The sequence below is a fragment of the Nipponia nippon genome, unplaced genomic scaffold (assembly GCF_047370975.1).
Source record: "Nipponia nippon isolate SJK-2023a ecotype South Korea unplaced genomic scaffold, ASM4737097v1 scaffold_6, whole genome shotgun sequence".
Lineage (NCBI taxonomy): Eukaryota > Metazoa > Chordata > Aves > Pelecaniformes > Threskiornithidae > Nipponia > Nipponia nippon.
Window position 1 is genome coordinate 36,838,570 of NW_028262380.1, and position 15,894 is coordinate 36,854,463.

Sequence of the window (15,894 nt, forward strand, 5' to 3'; positions counted from 1 at the left end):
CCCGGCGGCGCCCGTGTGTGGGCGGGGGCGGGCGGCCGTTGCGGGGGGCGCTGAGGCGCCACGCGCGCGGGGCGGGGCGGGGCGGGGCGGAGGCTCCCCCAACGGCTGGGCGCCTTCCTCCCTCGAGCGCCGCCGCGGTGCCTGCGGCCGCCATCTCCGCGCCCGGGCGCAGCCGGCAGCCCTTCCCTGGGGGGCAGCGGGGGACACCCGCCGGCCCCCGCTGCGCCCGTGTGAGGCGGAGGCGAAGACGGCGGAAATGACCGCCCGGTGTGAGTAGTGCTGTTTTACCTCCAGCTTTCAGTTCGCTTTTGCCCCGCTGCAGGGTCGCTGGCGGGGCGGGGAGCAGCGCTGTGACCTGGCCCTGAAGACCGCGGGTGTCTGAGTGGAGGGATCCACGCGGGTCCCTCAGGCCTGCCGCCTCTTGCTCCCGCGGGCTGTGTCCGTGAGCACCGATTAACGCCCCTCTGCGGTCGCCCTCCCCCCCCCCCCCCCCCAGCCCCCTAGTCTTTATTCTCTCTTCCCAAAACATTCCCTGTCCCTGGAGAGGCTGAGGAGTTTATCTCCAGGGTGTGTTGCGGCTGTCACGGATTACACTTGCTCCCTGTATAGGCCGTGAAACTCTGCACTGTGTTTTCAGTCATAATCCTGAACCTTCCCACGTTTTCAGGAGATAATACAAAATATATTTGAGCAAGCAGAAAAGTGCAGAGGTTTTACATTTGATGCTGAAACCTTACCCTTTGCACCGTCCTCTCATTTTCTTGGAATATTTTGGCATACAAAATAATCTGTCAGCACTGATGGCACTAAATCTCTCAAAATGCACCTTTCCAAAGGCATTGTGTCTGACAGGAGGGGAATGCGAGTGAGTTTTGCTGCAGTAAAATTTATACACACGTTAAGTTGTTTGCAGATGGCTTGCGTATTTCTCTCCCAAGCACTGTCGTGAGCTATATCGGCAACAATTTGTTTCTGAAGAGCAGGTCTCATCACGAGGTGAGGTTTGTACCGATAGCATAGTGACAGGCTATGTGCAGGGAAGGCAAGTTTCTGTCTGGTACACAAGACGGTGCTCCGCAGTCAAGCTTTTCTCACTGTAGCAGTTGATAGGGTGAGGCATCTAATTAATTCATATCCTCCAACTGTAAGAAGCAGCAGTTTAGGCTGTTCTTGCCCATAATAAGAGCTACCTTATTTAGCTTTAAAGAAGAGCGAAATGATTTGTGATAAACTATTACTCAGGGAAGCTAAGTGATGTTTTATCCTGAGGAACCATTTCAGAGAATTTTAAAGAAGGCGTCAAAGAAGTTTAGCCTTTTAAAATGCGCTCGCCTGCCAACAAATCTCCCAATTTTGACAGAGTATCTTGTCTTCCCCAAGGCTGTTGCAGAATTTGTATCAAATGTTGGCCAGCACAAATATAGTAGGAAACAAAAGCAGAAATAATACTTTTTAGCTAGGTACTTCTTCCTATGGGGAGAATGACATAAAGCAGATAGAATTACTAAAAGGTTGAGATTTCATCCCCACCTCTGTTTTCAGACATTTTTCTGATCTTTACTACATGAATAATAATTGGTAAGCATCAGGAAGAAAAAATCTTGTGGACTCTCGAAACATCCTGAGGAGATCTGTACATTTTGCATTATGTTGCATTTATATTTCAGGAATCTGAAAAAAGGTGGGGAAAAATATGACATCTCGCAAACTTAGAAAAAACAGCATCAGAGATGACTGAATTCAAGGGTAAAATGAAGAAAAAAATCCAAACCCTAAAAACCCTTTCTGTCTTACATTCCTACCTGGTAAGTGGCCAGCACTAAAAGAGCACCCATACTAATCCTGTAGATAACATTTCAGGATGGCACGATCTAGAGTAGTGGTTAAGCAGCAGCACGGGTTGCGCAGAGAGGTTGTATAGTCTCCATCCTTGCGTATTTTCAGAGCCTAACTGGCTGAGGCCTGGCACAACCTGATCTGGCTGTGAAGCTGGCTGTGCTTGATGGCCTCCAGAGGATCCCTTCCAGCCCGCTTTTTTTCTACGATTCTGTGAATACATGATCTGTGCCAGATGGCTCCATGGCTAGTCCTGTGACCAAATCAGTATGTTGAACCTCGCTGACTTGATCCAATCAGCCTGCAGATCAGCATCTTGCGTGATGGCAGTCTGCAAGTATTATTTTCTTAAGACCCCAGTTCATGAAAGTATTTAAACACATTCTTAACTTTCAACTCATGCGGCTGCTAAGCTGGTATCCTACATGACAGTGATTTTCATACATCTGTGTCTAAGATGTTGAGTAATTGTAGCTGTAGATAGATGGCTTTGCCTGAGTCAGCAATGGCAAGTTCATAAAAATGAATGAAAACAAAGTTGTAGGCAGTACTTTCAAAACATTCTTTCTTACACTGATGTCACTCTGGCCAAAAAACCCAGGAAGTCTGCAACTCAGTGTGTTCCTGTTCTTAAGAGGACACTTTCATCTTAGAATCCGTAACGCCAGTAAAACCAGCTGCTGCTTTTTTGTGCATTGTGACAGCTCAGATTAACGAAGCCGAGCCTCAGATCATGTTATGCTACTTGTCTCATTTTTGCGTAAACAGATTTCGAAAGTTAAAATAACCTAGTTACCTTGAGTTCCATCGACAGTAAATGGCTGAAACTTTATTGTATGGTGCTCATTGCTGTCACTTCTGTTTAACAGGCCTCATCAATTGAATTCTCTCATATAATATTCACGGATAACACTTACTGTACAGGCAAAAAGCACTACCTGCGTACCAGTGCAAAAGGACCTGGATTAATGTAAGTGACACAATATTCTTTAGAAAGATGTTGGCTGTTTTGAGGAGTTGTGTTTCTGCTTATAGTAAGTTTGAATGGCTGTATCATTCTGCCGTCACATGAAGAAATAAAGCTGAACACCTGTGTTGCAGTTTAACCCTGGCCAGCAACTAAGCACCGCACAGCCGCTCGCTCGCTCCCTGCCCCGGTGGGATGGGGGAGAGAATTGGAAGAGTCGAAGTGAGAAAACTCGTGGGTTGAGATAAAGGCAGACCTCCCACTGGCAGGCAGGTGTTCAGCCATCTCCAGGAAAGCAGGGCTCCATCACGCGTAGCAGTTACTTGGGAACTGCCATCACTCTGAACATACCCCCCTTTCTTCTTCTTCCCCCAGCTCTATATGCTGAGCATGATGTCATATGGTATGGAATATCTCTTTGGCCAGTGGGGGTCAGCTGTCCCAGCTGTGTCGCCTCCCAGCTTCTTGTGCACTCCCACCCTACTCACTGATGGGGTGGGGTGAGAAGCAGAAAAGGCCTTGACTCTGTGTAAGCACTGCTCAGCAGTAATGAAAACATCCCTATGTTATCAACACCGTTTTCAGCACAAATCCAAAACGTAGCCCCATAGTAGCTACCGTGAAAAAAATTATATCTCTATCCCAGTCAAAACCAGCACAACCTGCCTGCTGATGGGAAGTAGTGAACGAATCCCTTGTTTTGCTTTGCATGCGCGCGCAGCTTTTGCTTTACCTATTAAATTGTCTTTATCTCAGCTCACGAGTTTTCTTACTTTTACCGTTCTGATTCTCTCTCCCATCCCACCAAGGGGGAGTGAGCGAGCAGCTGTGTGATGCTTAGTTGCCAGCTGGGGTTAAACCATGGCAATAGCCCAGGAAGCATTTCAGCCTGTGGAAAAAATAGTGAAAAGCAGCATTATTGATGAGGACAAGTCCATAAGGGGCTGCAATTTTGAAAGACCTACTTAGCATTTAGTGGAAATGCTCCAAGGATGATAACAGGGTGCTTCTTTTAAGCAAATGGAACAGAACAGATTTTTGATGATGTATATTTCTTGGCAGGTATGCCTCTCTGGTTTCCATGGGATGAAGAGGATGAAGAATTCTCCAAGATACCAAGAAAAGAAACACAAAGAAAAGAAAGAACGTGTACAAACCAGATGGGCTTTTTAAAAAGTTAGCTGAAGAAAGCTATAGGCCATAGAACGGTCATACAGAAAGGCCATAGTTGACCTTTGTATAGGTGATATTCCAGGAAGAGGCTATCCTTGCCAGACCTACAGAGGTAGTAGCGTGTTTGTCCGGGTAAGCTGTTCTTGAAAACTTCTCTAACATCAGGTCATCCAAAAAAGATACTTCCCTGTAATGGCAGACGTCATTGCTTTTGATTTTCCTTAAATATTAGGCTTATCTGGTGGAACACAAATCGTATGGAAATAACCATTATTATTTTTCTCTTTCATTTATACAAGTGTAGGACACCTAAAAATGGGCTAACATCAGATCATTTCAATAAGGCCATAAACTAAACCAGTACATTTCCTGAAAACACTGGCATGTGGTTTTTTCCCAGCTAGCCTCATCCTCAGCTGTATCAAAGAGCTCGCTAGCACCAAATAACAAACATCCCGCGCTGATCGGGAGATGTATGTTCTTCCTCATCCAAATGCAAACATCTGTTCAAAAAACTGGAGAAGTTGCAAGTTTTCTGCCAATATGCTCTAAAAGAAAATTTCTTCCTGAGCCCAAATTAGTGATCAGTTGACTTCTATTAACATGGGGAAGAGGGCAGCTGCAATATCCAGCTCACCTTTTTTCTTCAAACAGGTGGGTTCTGTTTTTCTTACCAGAAGCAGAGTGAAAAATGGAGTAAAGCGTGCAAACTAAGTTTACTTTGTGCTTTGTTTTGTAATAACTATTTATCTGTTTTTACAGTTCTTCCCAGTCAGCTTCCACACTGTAATCCCATGTCTGTACCCAAAAGTGTTTTGAGATAGGCCCAAGGCGGGAGATGTTAAGGAATTCACTTTTATATGACATCATTGCTTCCATGAGAGCATATTGTTGCTTTGTTTTGAGCAGAACCACACTGCTCCTTTTTGAGAGTGATTCGCTCTGATCAGAATGCCCTCTGGAAGTCAGCAGGAGCTGGACACCACCACCTTCACAGGTGCAATGGAGCGCTCTGGCTGGTGTAGGAAGTGCAGCTCCTTAGAAGAAGGGGACGCTGCTAACCAGCTGAGGGGCAGCGTCTGGCTGCTGGGATGGGGGGAGCCACACGGATCATTCCCTGTCATTCACAACAGGGATCCGTCCACTCGTGGCTGAAGTAACACATCCCTGTTTTCCTCTCCAGGAAACAGCTTTCAGACAGTGACTCTTCATCCTCACCTACTGTTTCAAAGCATAAATAATTGGTGGATTTGCTTTCTGGCTCCAGAGCCAATCCCCATGCCAAAGAACTCGGGAAGTGTGCAGATGATATTTAGGGAAGCCAGGTGAGGAATGGTAACAAGTTAATCTCATGCAAATATGTGGCAACCATCTTTATTGTCTTACTTGAGCCCCGAAGCTTGATCCTCTTCCATTCAAGTAAATGGAAGAATCCAGGTGACTTTAACAGAAAAGAACTGAGCCCTTTTTGCACACAATAAACAAAGGATTTTTTATGTGCTCTTACCTGAGCTACACATTAACATGCACCCTGCGTGTCTGTGATTCTGCTACTCAGCACAAGTCATGCGAAAAGCATTTGTACTTTTTCCTCTTGTGAGGAACAACAATACACAATCACACCTTTGTAGTCAAGATTGTGAAATGAGGGCAGGCAGTGCACCTGCAGCAAGGTTCAGCAGCTGACGGTTTAAGATATTAAGAGTATTCTCTCCTGTATGTGGATGTTAATTTTCCTTTCCACCGCAGGAAATAAAGGTGGGAGTCATCCAGCCAAGTATGTTGAATAAGAGAGAATGTTAGTATAAATAGGTCTTGCCCTAAAAACGTCTCCATTGACTGTAAGGGGAGCCCAGGTCTGTTGTCACCGACGTCAGTGAAATGAATTCCATTCTGTATGCAGAAATGGAGTAACTACATGCATGTAGTTACCATTTATGAATTTCAGAGTTCCCATGAAAACCTGAAGAGAGTTTTGGCATACATCATTAAAACGCCACACCAAACAGGAGGCAGTCTCATTTAATTTCCCTCCTACTATGGCTTTTTTTTTTTTTTCTCTTTGGAATTTGCTTACCCAAACCCAGTACAAATGATTAATATCTCCAGTGCAAATGAAAAGTCACTGCAAATAGCACCAGAGAGTCATTTCATATCTTGAAAATAACTCTGTAGCACCAAGTCACCTGCATTATGTGTTTCTTAGGGTGCTGCTGGTGTGCAAGTTTTTCAGTGCCACCACTTACTTCAAGTTACCAAAAATAAGTATTATTCTGTACTACTATAGACTATATGACTGAAGTACACTTTTTTCCAAGAACTGACAGAATTTACATTTGCTTTATTATTCAGTTGTAATTGTGAGAAAAATTATTGGTTAAACAAGATTAATAGATCCCTAGCCTCTCAACCATCCTCTTCCCCAAAATAATAAACAGAAATGTGACATTTGCTCCAAACTAAGGAAGGATTTGGGGTGGAAGGCTATTGTCAAAGTACAGGCAGCATCTGACTGAATATAGTTTCTCTTAGGCTGCAGTTAAAATGTAAAACACCACAGGATTTAGAAAATCGGGCAAACATTTATTAGATGGGCTTTCTTACTAGTGACAAGTATCTTTTTCCCAATGTGAGTCATCTCTGACAGTGGCATTTAAAACACGTAGTTTTGCAGTCCCCTTGGGCCGAACAATTAATGTTACTTGACCATCAGTGGCAATTCAAACTTCAAAGGGCTGCAGGCTTAGATGTCGGAGCTGAACAATGCGGTTTTAGTTGCAGGAATGTTACCGGAGGAAGAAAATACCTAACTGGTAACCACTGGAACCCAGTCTTCCATTGCCTTAGCAACAGGCAGTTGTGCTCAGAAATTATCACATACCATTTTCAAATTAGCCTACAACGTATTTGAAACTATTACCAGGTATCAACATAAAACCTGTTTTTCTGAATGCTCCTGAGTGTCTCTTCCATCAGGTGGAAACCTCTGCTGTCATTTACAAAAGGCCAGCCGTACGTCTGAATAGTCACGCGCAAGTGCTGGTAACGCTCCACGCGGGCCAGCTCGACGTTGGCAAGCTCAGCCACGTGTAGTAACTGTCTTCCTGTAATCGCAGGGGTTCGGTGAAATTGCACAGGTTTAAATGCCTGCAAGGAAGAGAGGTGGAATTAATCACGGCCTAAAAATTCATACTTCCTGACAGCAGATTTAAAATGGGGGGTGGTGCAGGGGTAGTGAGCATAAATGACAATATTTTCTTCAAAACACATAACCTAACTAATGGTTAACTAACTTAACCTAACCGCCACCTTTGCTGTGGCAGTGGCAACTAACAGAAGCATCTACGAGGCACACAAATACAACTTATTTGTTGTTAAATGGACAAAGGGTGTGGCATATTATACACTATGCAAAACATTGCAAAAATGCACATTTTAGCTGAAAGAAAAGCTTAAAAAATATTCTACAAAGCAGCTATTGCTCTTATTTTCTCTGCAGTTTGCAACTTATACAGCTGGGGGATAGATCTGCCTTGTGCAAGAAAGAGACAGCATCAAAACTCTTTCAGTGTGTGTTTTTTTCCCCTCAGTCCCTGGACCACTAGACCATGTCACATCAGCTTATTGTCCTTTACAGTCAAGATGAGTATGATTTTTGACGTATTCATTCTCTCCTGTTACCAAATTTGAAGACTAACATTTACCATAAACTACAAATGAGATTATTTTGTCCACACACGGAGAAAACCAGCCAGCCCAAATTGTTAAGGTGCTACAGTGCAGTCTTTAGGGCCAAAAAAGAAAAGCAAACCCACATCAGTCACTGCACAAGCTTCAGCTTGTCTACACAAGCTTGTCTGCGGTCTTCAGCCTGTACTGCAGGTGCTACCTGCACTACAGAGGGCTGACAGCGCATGAAATGTTCGCTTCATAGAGCCTTAGATAGAGCCTTTTCAGCAGATGAAACTAGGACACTGGGATTTCATTACAGTTTCTCAAACAAAAAAACAGAGAACTTCATAGAGCTGTGCCCTAGTTCGGTTGTTTCTTTTGGGATGGGTTCTTTGATAGCATTTTAATTTGAAATCTCTATTTTCCCACGTACATGTAGCTGATCACATGAAGAATTACAGGAGAAAAGAGAGAAAGACACTCAAGTAGCTAAGGCAGCAACCAAGACGACAGCTCAAGCCAGGTGGTTTGTCAGCCCTCTGTGCACCCTTTCAAAGCGCTCGTGAAGCAGTCGTCGGAGGTGTGGCAGCTGGGTCTGCACAGAGCCGCTCCCCGCTCTGCACGCTGGTCGCCTCTGCCTAGCACAGAGGCCTGACACGGCTGGAAAGATGTCACGGTGAGGACACCGCCAGAAGAAGAACGGCAGATGTTGGAACCCAGCAGGGTTTGCAAACTGTCCTGTGCCTATGTATAGGCTGCACGCCTGCAGCTCGACCAAAAAGACAGGCGCTGCTAGTTCAGCAGGCCTGGGCTCACCGCCGGAGCCTCATCGATACTGGGAGAGCACGAACCAGAAGGAAGCGTTGGCTCCGGGCTGCTTGCCTGCTGTTTGGGTAAGGGGAGTGTTAATCACATTTTTGGGGCCCGAGATGCCTGAATTTGATGTTTTGGGAATCTCTGCCAGTGCTCTTCTGTTGTGTTTCATACCCATACCCAGACACGACCGCAGGGCAGCAGAAGGCTCAGTTCCATGGAGTCGAGCACAGTGATGTGTTACTTGCTTGACGTACTAGAGGCAAGCACGCCGCTGCCTACAAAATTAATTCAGTTTATCAGCGTGGCCAGTACTTACACGCACGATTGCTGCAGGTGGCAGCATCTTGCCTAGTATCGGGGAGCGTAAGCACAAGAAGTAACAGGTGACACCGGTGGCACTCGCTGGTCGGAGGTGCCGGCCTTCTCTGCGGAGGCCAGAGCGAGCAGGGGAGGCCGGGGTACACCCTGCCCCTGCTGCCCGGCACGGCGGAGCGCGCGCACGTCACTGCTGCGTTGGGGAAGCGTGACGTTCGTGCTGTATCGGCTTCTGTGCCGTCACTCGGATACGCATCAGACTCTGCCGCATTTGATGTTTAACTTATGCGTGGTGCAAACGCAGGCGACAAGATGCTTCCCTCTGGCCTGCTGCTGGAGCAGGGAAGGCAGGCGAGCCTCTCCGGGCAGGGCAGGGCCTCCGTCAGGCGAGCGCCTGCCCCGCCGGCGGCCCGCAGCCCGGCGGGGGCAGCCGTCCCGCCGGCCAGAGCCACTGCCGGGAACCGGCGAGGCCCCGCGCGGGCTTCGCTCTGCCCGCAGCCAGCGCTGCGGCGCCGGGGACGTTACCCGGCAGCGGGGAGCTCTTCCCGCGGCGCCCCGGCAAAAGGGGATGGCCTGAGAGTGAGCCCCGTTCTGTTGGTGCGCCTGCGCACTACCTGCGTGTCTGTGGCCGTGACGAGAGCCCGCCCCGCGCTCAGCCGCTCGGCCCGGGGGCGTCTCGGCGGGGGTGCGTGAGGCGTGGGCGGGCGGGGGCGCGGGCCGCGCCCGGCACTCTCTGCCGGCGGTCCGGGGACTTTCCCCTAGGCGGGCGCGGGGCCCGTGAGGAACAGCGTCCTCCGTGCGTGGCCTAGCGAGCAGGTCTTCAGAGCATCCCGGCCTCCTCCCCGCGCCGCCGCCGCCTTATATGCGGCGGCCGGCGGGAGACCCTCCCGCGCAGGGCGAGGCCGGCTCTCCGCCCCGTTTCTCTCGGGGCTGCTCTCCGCAGGCGGCGCACCGGCAGGGAGGCCGCCCCCGGCGGAGCGGCACGCTGCCGGGCCGCCGCCACACCGGCCCCACCGAGGGCCGCCGCCGCCGCGGCGCCGCCCGGGAACGCGTTAAGCAAATCGCGGCCGCGGCTCCGCCCCCGAGGCGGGCGGCTCGAGCGGCTGCCGCGCGCCGAGCCGCGCCCCCCGCCGGCAGCGCCCCCTTGTGGCCAGCTCCCGGCCGGCAGCGCTGCCCCGGGAACCGACCGCGCCGCCCCCCCGCAGCGAGGAGACTGGCGGTGGCTGCAATCGCCTGCGCTCCCGCGGGAGGGCCAGGGCCAGCTTTTCCTTCGGTCGTTGGCTTCATTTGTCGCCCCGAGACAACCCGGCACGCCTGCGGTGTCAGTGCACTCGTTCTAGCCGGTCCTGGTCAGCAAGGACGGGCGGAGACCAGCATCCCAGCTGCCGGAGGCCGGGAGAGCACCTGGGAGGGAGACCCAGAGGTCTTAGAACCGACAGGACCGCACGAATGCTTCTTGCCACAGCCAGTTCTTTGAAATCCTTTCTTTCTTCCTTTAGTGTTGACGAAATGTTAATAAATTCTCATTCAAATACTTCATGCTTATTTACTCGAAGGTTGGAATCGGCTCGTTGAGCTGCTTTCCACGCAGACTGTGAAATGAAAGTAACACACTTCAACTTTCAGTTTCTATTAAGAGTAGCTACAGACTCGTCCTTTAATGAATCACAACCAAACAGCAAAGAGGAATAACATTCAAAAATTCTAAAAAAAGTAAGCTTAAGTCAGGACTTTTAAAAAAGGCATCTAGCACCTCAGCCTTTTAACACAGTTACCCTAACACCCCCTTGAGGTCAGTAAATACTGTGAGCTTCGCTTTACAGACGGGAAACGCAGGTTTTCACGTTGCAACACACGCTGCAATTCTGAACCAGAGACCGGGAGGTGCCCAAACCAGCAGCTAGGAAAGCTGTACTGCAGGGGGCACGGGACGCAATCCCTGCCCCGCAGAAACAGCCGCTCTGCGTCTCCACCTGAACAGGGTGAGGATTTGAACACAGATCTCGTGCTCCCCGGCACGAATGCCACAGCTCCTGAACGCAGCAGGAAACTCGCTCCGCGCTAGAAGCACGCGCCAATTCTCACGCTGTGTAAGACGCAGTTTAACGCATCGTGTTCCAAACGCCGGGTGGTGCTCCCGAAACACCGAGGGGAACTCCTGAGAAGCCCAACCAGAGCGAAGGGCGACCGAGGGCACAGAAGCGCAGGGGTCAGGCGGAGGAAGCTCTCAACTGGCCATCGGGAAGCGCGAGCGCCTTGCAGGCTTCAGGCGCTACAGACTGGACAGCCACTGCTGTTCAAATTCACACAGGGTACAGTGTAACAACGCCATTGTGGTTTAGTCCCAAAATCACAAAAGAACTTGAAGTCTTTAAGTGGACATATGAACTACCGAGATCCCAGGAACTCCTATTCACTCCTGTAATACTCGATCAATGGATCTGTCAGTCAAGTGCAAGGTCTCCATTAAATGATGCTAACTACTGTAATCGGACAAGATTAATTCAAGATAGCACTGAAGACATTATGTTTTTACAATTACATGTCATTATCCAATATATCAAAACATGCAGTTTGTGCAGGTATTTCAGCAACATGGAAAATAAAAGGCAATCTCCCACTTTCTTCGCTTCAAACCATTCTGTACATCGTGTACAAACGTAGGAATGGAAGGGCTCAATTAGTGTGAACGCGTTGCAATACACTCGCTGTCTCTAGGAGACGGCGGCATCTTCATTTTGCTTATCTTGGTAAGTGTTACAAAAGTAGGTATTCTATAGGTCCACTCTATCAGCTTTACAGCACTTCAGCTACGCATCCAAAGAAAACAACTCATCCTTGTGGGACTACACCTCGAAGCCACTCAAAGTAAAGCTTTTCTTAAGGTGTTGCAAAAGTTATTGAAATGGCTGGAGTATTTAATAGCCAAAACCAAAGTACTATGAAAGCATACCCCAGAGGTTTTATTGTTTTAGTAGCAGTCAAAATATGTTTAGTGTAGAAATCCATGTTTATTTGAAAAAACTGTAAATGATATTTCACAGTATAAATTAAATTTGCTTACAGAGTTTTGGTGGCTGAAGTAGCTGTGACTTGACTGCTAATTGATAATTTGCCAGTATAATGTGGACTGGGATCTAACCTGCTAGTATAATGTTAAAAGGGATCAGGGCGTCATTTATATTGCGAGTGTTACGACAGCCCATAAAAAACAGTCAACCAACTACTTTCTCTCCTAGTATGAGCAACAGTGAACATTATGAGCAACACGGCTGAAACAGATGATTCAACTTTTTGATTGAAATTTTTAAACAACTTTCAATCATTCAAGTATTATGGTCCCTATATACATAGTTCTATGTGGCTAGAAAAGACATGGTAGACAATTGAGTACACCGCCATCAAATCGTAAGAATTACAAAATCGTCAGGTTTTAAACAGCAAATTGTACCTTAATCGTTTAATTAAAAATAGAAGAATTAGGTAGACTATTTTGCAAATAAAACAGCACACTAGTGTGCTATATATTAAGGCATACCTTTAAATGCGCACTTGTCATCTCTAACAAGTTTTATACAATTGCTACCAAGTGAAAGGACTATCATTGTCTTGCAAAACTGAGAAAGAAATACAAAATATCTGGAAGCCTACATTTTTAAAGTACAAAATTAACCCTTAGTCCTTGTCTTGAAATACTATACACGGTACAAACGGCGATTCTCCCCTACAAGATCTCACGAGGATTTCTTAAAGCTGGAGGTAAATTCGAAGGTTTCGATTCTTCATCCAGAAGTACCAAATCTTCAATTTCACTACCTTTGTATTTTCTTTTACATATCTTCACAATAACTTTCTTCTTGAGGAATAATTTCAAAGCTTCTCTTGAAGCAACCGCTTTGGCATTTTCCATACTTTTACCACAGCCAGTACCCAAGTAGACAGACTTGCACCTCAGTTCACAAACTATATTTTCTAGAGAGCTCTTATTTTGAGGCAAGTCTGCAAGTTCCTTCAGGGGAACAAAAGCAACATCCAACGTAGCTTTTACAGACTGAATAGATGAGTTAAGAAGTTCTGCGTGATTTACGTTAGGACTGAAGCCTCCAACAGCAACCAGTTTCCAGGCTACGGCTTTGTATAGTCTGTTGAAAAAAGGCTGCCTTTCCTTTGCATCTTCGCTGGTTAACGGTTTGCACAAAGCCTTAGCAGGGCTTTCACCTGCCTGCGAGCCACTCTTGGAAGCAAGCTGTGGTGAACCCGCCTGCGTGCCACCCTTGGAGGCCAGCAGGGAAGCACCTGCCTGAGCTCCACCCCGGGAGGCCAGTGACGAAGGACCTTGCTGAGCACCGCTCCGAGTGGCCAGCAGCGAAGCAGCCACCTGAGCGCTGCTCTTGGAAGTCAGCAGTGAGGATCCCTGCTGAGCGCCGCTCCGAGCGGCCAGCAACGAGGCAGCCACCTCGGCACTGCTCTTGGAGGCCAGGAGCGAGGAGCCTGCCTTGGCAGTGCCCTTGGAGGCCAGGAGCAGCGAGGTGCCCGCCTGAGCGCTGCTTTTGGGGGCCAGGAGCAGCGAGGTGCCTGCCTGAGCACCGCTTTTGGGGGCCAGGAGCAGCGAGGTGCCCGCCTGAGCGCCGCTCTTAGATACTGATGCTGGGGCACTCGCTTGGTTTTTGGAAGACAGCAACGTAGCACTTGTTTGCGGGGTGCTCTTGGCAGCTGGTGGCACCACGGCTGCCTGCGGGGTGCTCTTGGTGGTCGGTGGCACCGCTGCTGCCTGTGGGGTGCTCTTGGTGGTCGGTGGCACCACGGCTGCCACCGTCTCTGCCTGCGGGGTGCTCTTGGCAGCCGGTGGCACTGCTGCTGCCACCGTCTCTGCCTGCGGGGCGCTCTTGGCAGCCAGTGGCACCGCCGCTGCCACCACTGCTGCCTGCGGGGTGCTCTTGGCAGCCAGCGGCACCACCGCTGCCACCGCCTCTGCCTGCGGGGTGCTCTTGGCAGCCGGCGGCACTGCACTTACTGTAGTTTTCTTTTCAGGTGACGGCACATTTTCACACTTGCTTTCCTTAGGTGGATTTGAGCAAGGCTTCTCTCCCGACTCTTTTTCAGATGAAGATGGATTTTGCTCAGTAGTATTTTCGGCATTAGCAGGTTTTCCTTCTGTTTCTATGCCTGATGCTGTGACCATTTCTTGATTTGAACTGCAAATTGACTGGGAGCTTTCTGGATCTTTGCTAGTATCTTTTTCCTGCTTTTTTGGCAATGTGCTCTCTGTTTCCTTTGGGGCTTCTGCCTTGGTTGTTTTCACATCCTTTCCAGTATCCTTAGAATCTTTGCTTCTCTCAACAGCTCGCTTCTTGGAGGGCTCCTCTACCCCTTCTGCAAAACAAGTAAAGTATGTTATCCTCTTTAATTTCTGCACTATGAAATATCCATCTAGAGACGATTTGTCTATTTTCTAAAAACTCCTAGCAATCATCTCTGTGAATTTAAAAGTTACATATTAGGAATGCACCGTGAACTGCAATTTCAAGTATTAACCTACTGTTTCAGAATAGTTTAGTATTTTTTCACAAAAAACTAAAAACACTGAGGTGCAAGATTTCAGGTTTTGGTTTGGGACCTGTAGGCAAGTATGTATTTGTATTCTCGAAGTCCAAACCAAAAATGACCAAAGTACATTAAATAAAGACTATTTGACAAAAAAAAAAAAAGTATTTTGTCTACTAATATCATAAAAACATTTTAAAAATACAACTTTAAGAGCTTCTTTAAGAAATTAAGTTTCTCACAAAGCAACAACATCTGATTAGCACTAAAGGCAAAGTAACAAGAATACATTTGAGCTGGAGTACAACAGTCTACATCGCATTAAAAAAATAATCAGCTTAAAGTGCACCAGCTGTAGAAACTCAAAACGAGCTCTACGTTACCAACGGAATACTTAGGCATTACATCTATTTTACAGGTATTATATGAGGAAAAAATAGCAGAGAAAGGGGAAACGATTAGCAAGGAGTTTTACAAGTAAATTATTTCGACTACTTTCTAAGCCCGAGGTAAACGGAGAACATTCAAAAACAAGCATTTTCTAGACTCCTATGTATTGTCACAGCTATGATCTGCTAACCATTGCTACTTGATATGCCTCTTTTCTTCACCTTGGCAACCAGTTCATCTCTCGTGGTGCGGACAGGCGCGCCGGTCACTTGGATGCCTTCGGCCATTTCCAGCGCCTTCTCCATGACCTGCGGCGGGTACCTGGAGGGGCGACAAGGGGAAAGGAGGGCAGCGGGTCAGGCGGCCGGGCCGCCGCCGCGGGGCCCGCCGCCCCGGCCCGCACTCACCGGCAGCCCAGGAAGACGTGGTTGGCCCAGACCATGGAGAGGGACACCAGGCGCTGGAGCTGGGCGCTGCCCGCCGCCGGCGGCTCCCCCACGTTGCGCAGCAGGAACTCCCGCCGGTGCCGCCAGTGGTGCTCGGGCTCGCAGGCCCCGCGCAGCCCCTCCGCCCAGGCCACCTCTTCCGCCGTCCGCCCGAGGGGCTCGGCCGCCGCCTTCCCCGCCGCCATGGCCGCCCCGCTCCCCGCCCCGGCTCCGCGCGCGGGGCCCTCCTCCGACCCCCGCAACGGAAACAACCGCCCTGCGCCGCTCCTTCCGGCCGCGCGGGATGACCTCACAACCGGCGCGCGCGGCAGTCCGCCGCCGCCGCTGCCGCCCCAGGCTGCTTTGCGGCGCGCGAGGGGAAGGAGCGAGGGGGCGCTCGTGCCGCCCCCGCCCTAACGGTCGGCGCCTCAGGGGGCGGCTGGCGGCGGGCTCACGTCGTCCCGCAGGCGCCTCGCTTCCCCTGCCCTCGGAGCGTGCTCCGTTACAGCCCGCGGGCTGGGCGGGTTTGGCTTTTTTCCTCCTTCTTTTTTTTTTTTTTTTTTTTTTTTTTTTTTTTTTTGGTACTGTAGCTGAAGCCTGAGGTTTTTCACAGTGCACGTGTGGATGCTGCACATGGATTGTTGCCTTCAGGCTCATACTTACAGGAGCGTAAGCTTCTGGAGGGCTGCTCACCTGCCGCCCTCGGCCCTGGCGCCTCTGACAGGCTGCCTGTTTCCCCATCCTTCTCTCAGGCGA

General features: G+C 49.1%; 1 protein-coding gene, 1 long non-coding RNA gene and 1 other non-coding gene across 7 annotated transcripts; 1 reads left to right on the plus strand and 2 right to left on the minus strand.

The window, feature by feature from the left end:
- The first annotated feature begins 96 nt into the window (after positions 1-96).
- On the plus strand, positions 97-8,755 carry LOC148051411 (uncharacterized). 5 transcript variants are annotated; one of them, XR_015700213.1, is made up of 6 exons: positions 97-269; positions 1,668-1,805; positions 2,706-2,806; positions 3,866-4,108; positions 5,160-5,301; positions 8,088-8,755. It is a non-coding gene; the product is annotated as an uncharacterized LOC148051411 (long non-coding RNA). The 5 variants fall into 5 exon arrangements; XR_015700211.1 differs by having other exon boundaries at positions 99-269; positions 3,866-4,630; positions 8,088-8,746; XR_015700212.1 differs by lacking the exon at positions 5,160-5,301 and having other exon boundaries at positions 103-269; positions 3,866-4,630; positions 8,088-8,744.
- Positions 6,539-15,625, minus strand: CDKN2AIP (CDKN2A interacting protein). The gene is made up of 4 exons (XM_087738145.1): positions 15,121-15,625; positions 14,904-15,034; positions 8,781-14,152; positions 6,539-7,123 (listed from the first exon to the last, which is right to left on the minus strand). Exons 1-3 carry the CDS (start codon positions 15,342-15,344, stop codon positions 12,504-12,506), a joined length of 2,004 nt encoding a protein of 667 aa, XP_087594271.1. The 5' UTR covers positions 15,345-15,625; the 3' UTR covers positions 6,539-7,123; positions 8,781-12,503.
- Positions 9,347-9,610, minus strand: LOC148051412 (RNase MRP). The gene has a single exon (XR_015700226.1).
- Positions 15,626-15,894: the final 269 nt, after the last annotated feature.

Coding starts and splice junctions, on each gene's coding strand:
- CDKN2AIP (XM_087738145.1), bottom strand. CDS start 15,344: ATGGCGGCGGGGAAGGCGGCGGCCGAGCCCCTCGGGCGGACGGCGGAA. Junction 15,035..15,120: donor CACGTCTTCCTGGGCTGCCG/GTGAGTGCGGGC, acceptor TCGCCCCTCCAG/GTACCCGCCGCAGGTCATGG. Junction 14,153..14,903: donor AGGCATATCAAGTAGCAATG/GTTAGCAGATCA, acceptor CTTGTTTTGCAG/AAGGGGTAGAGGAGCCCTCC.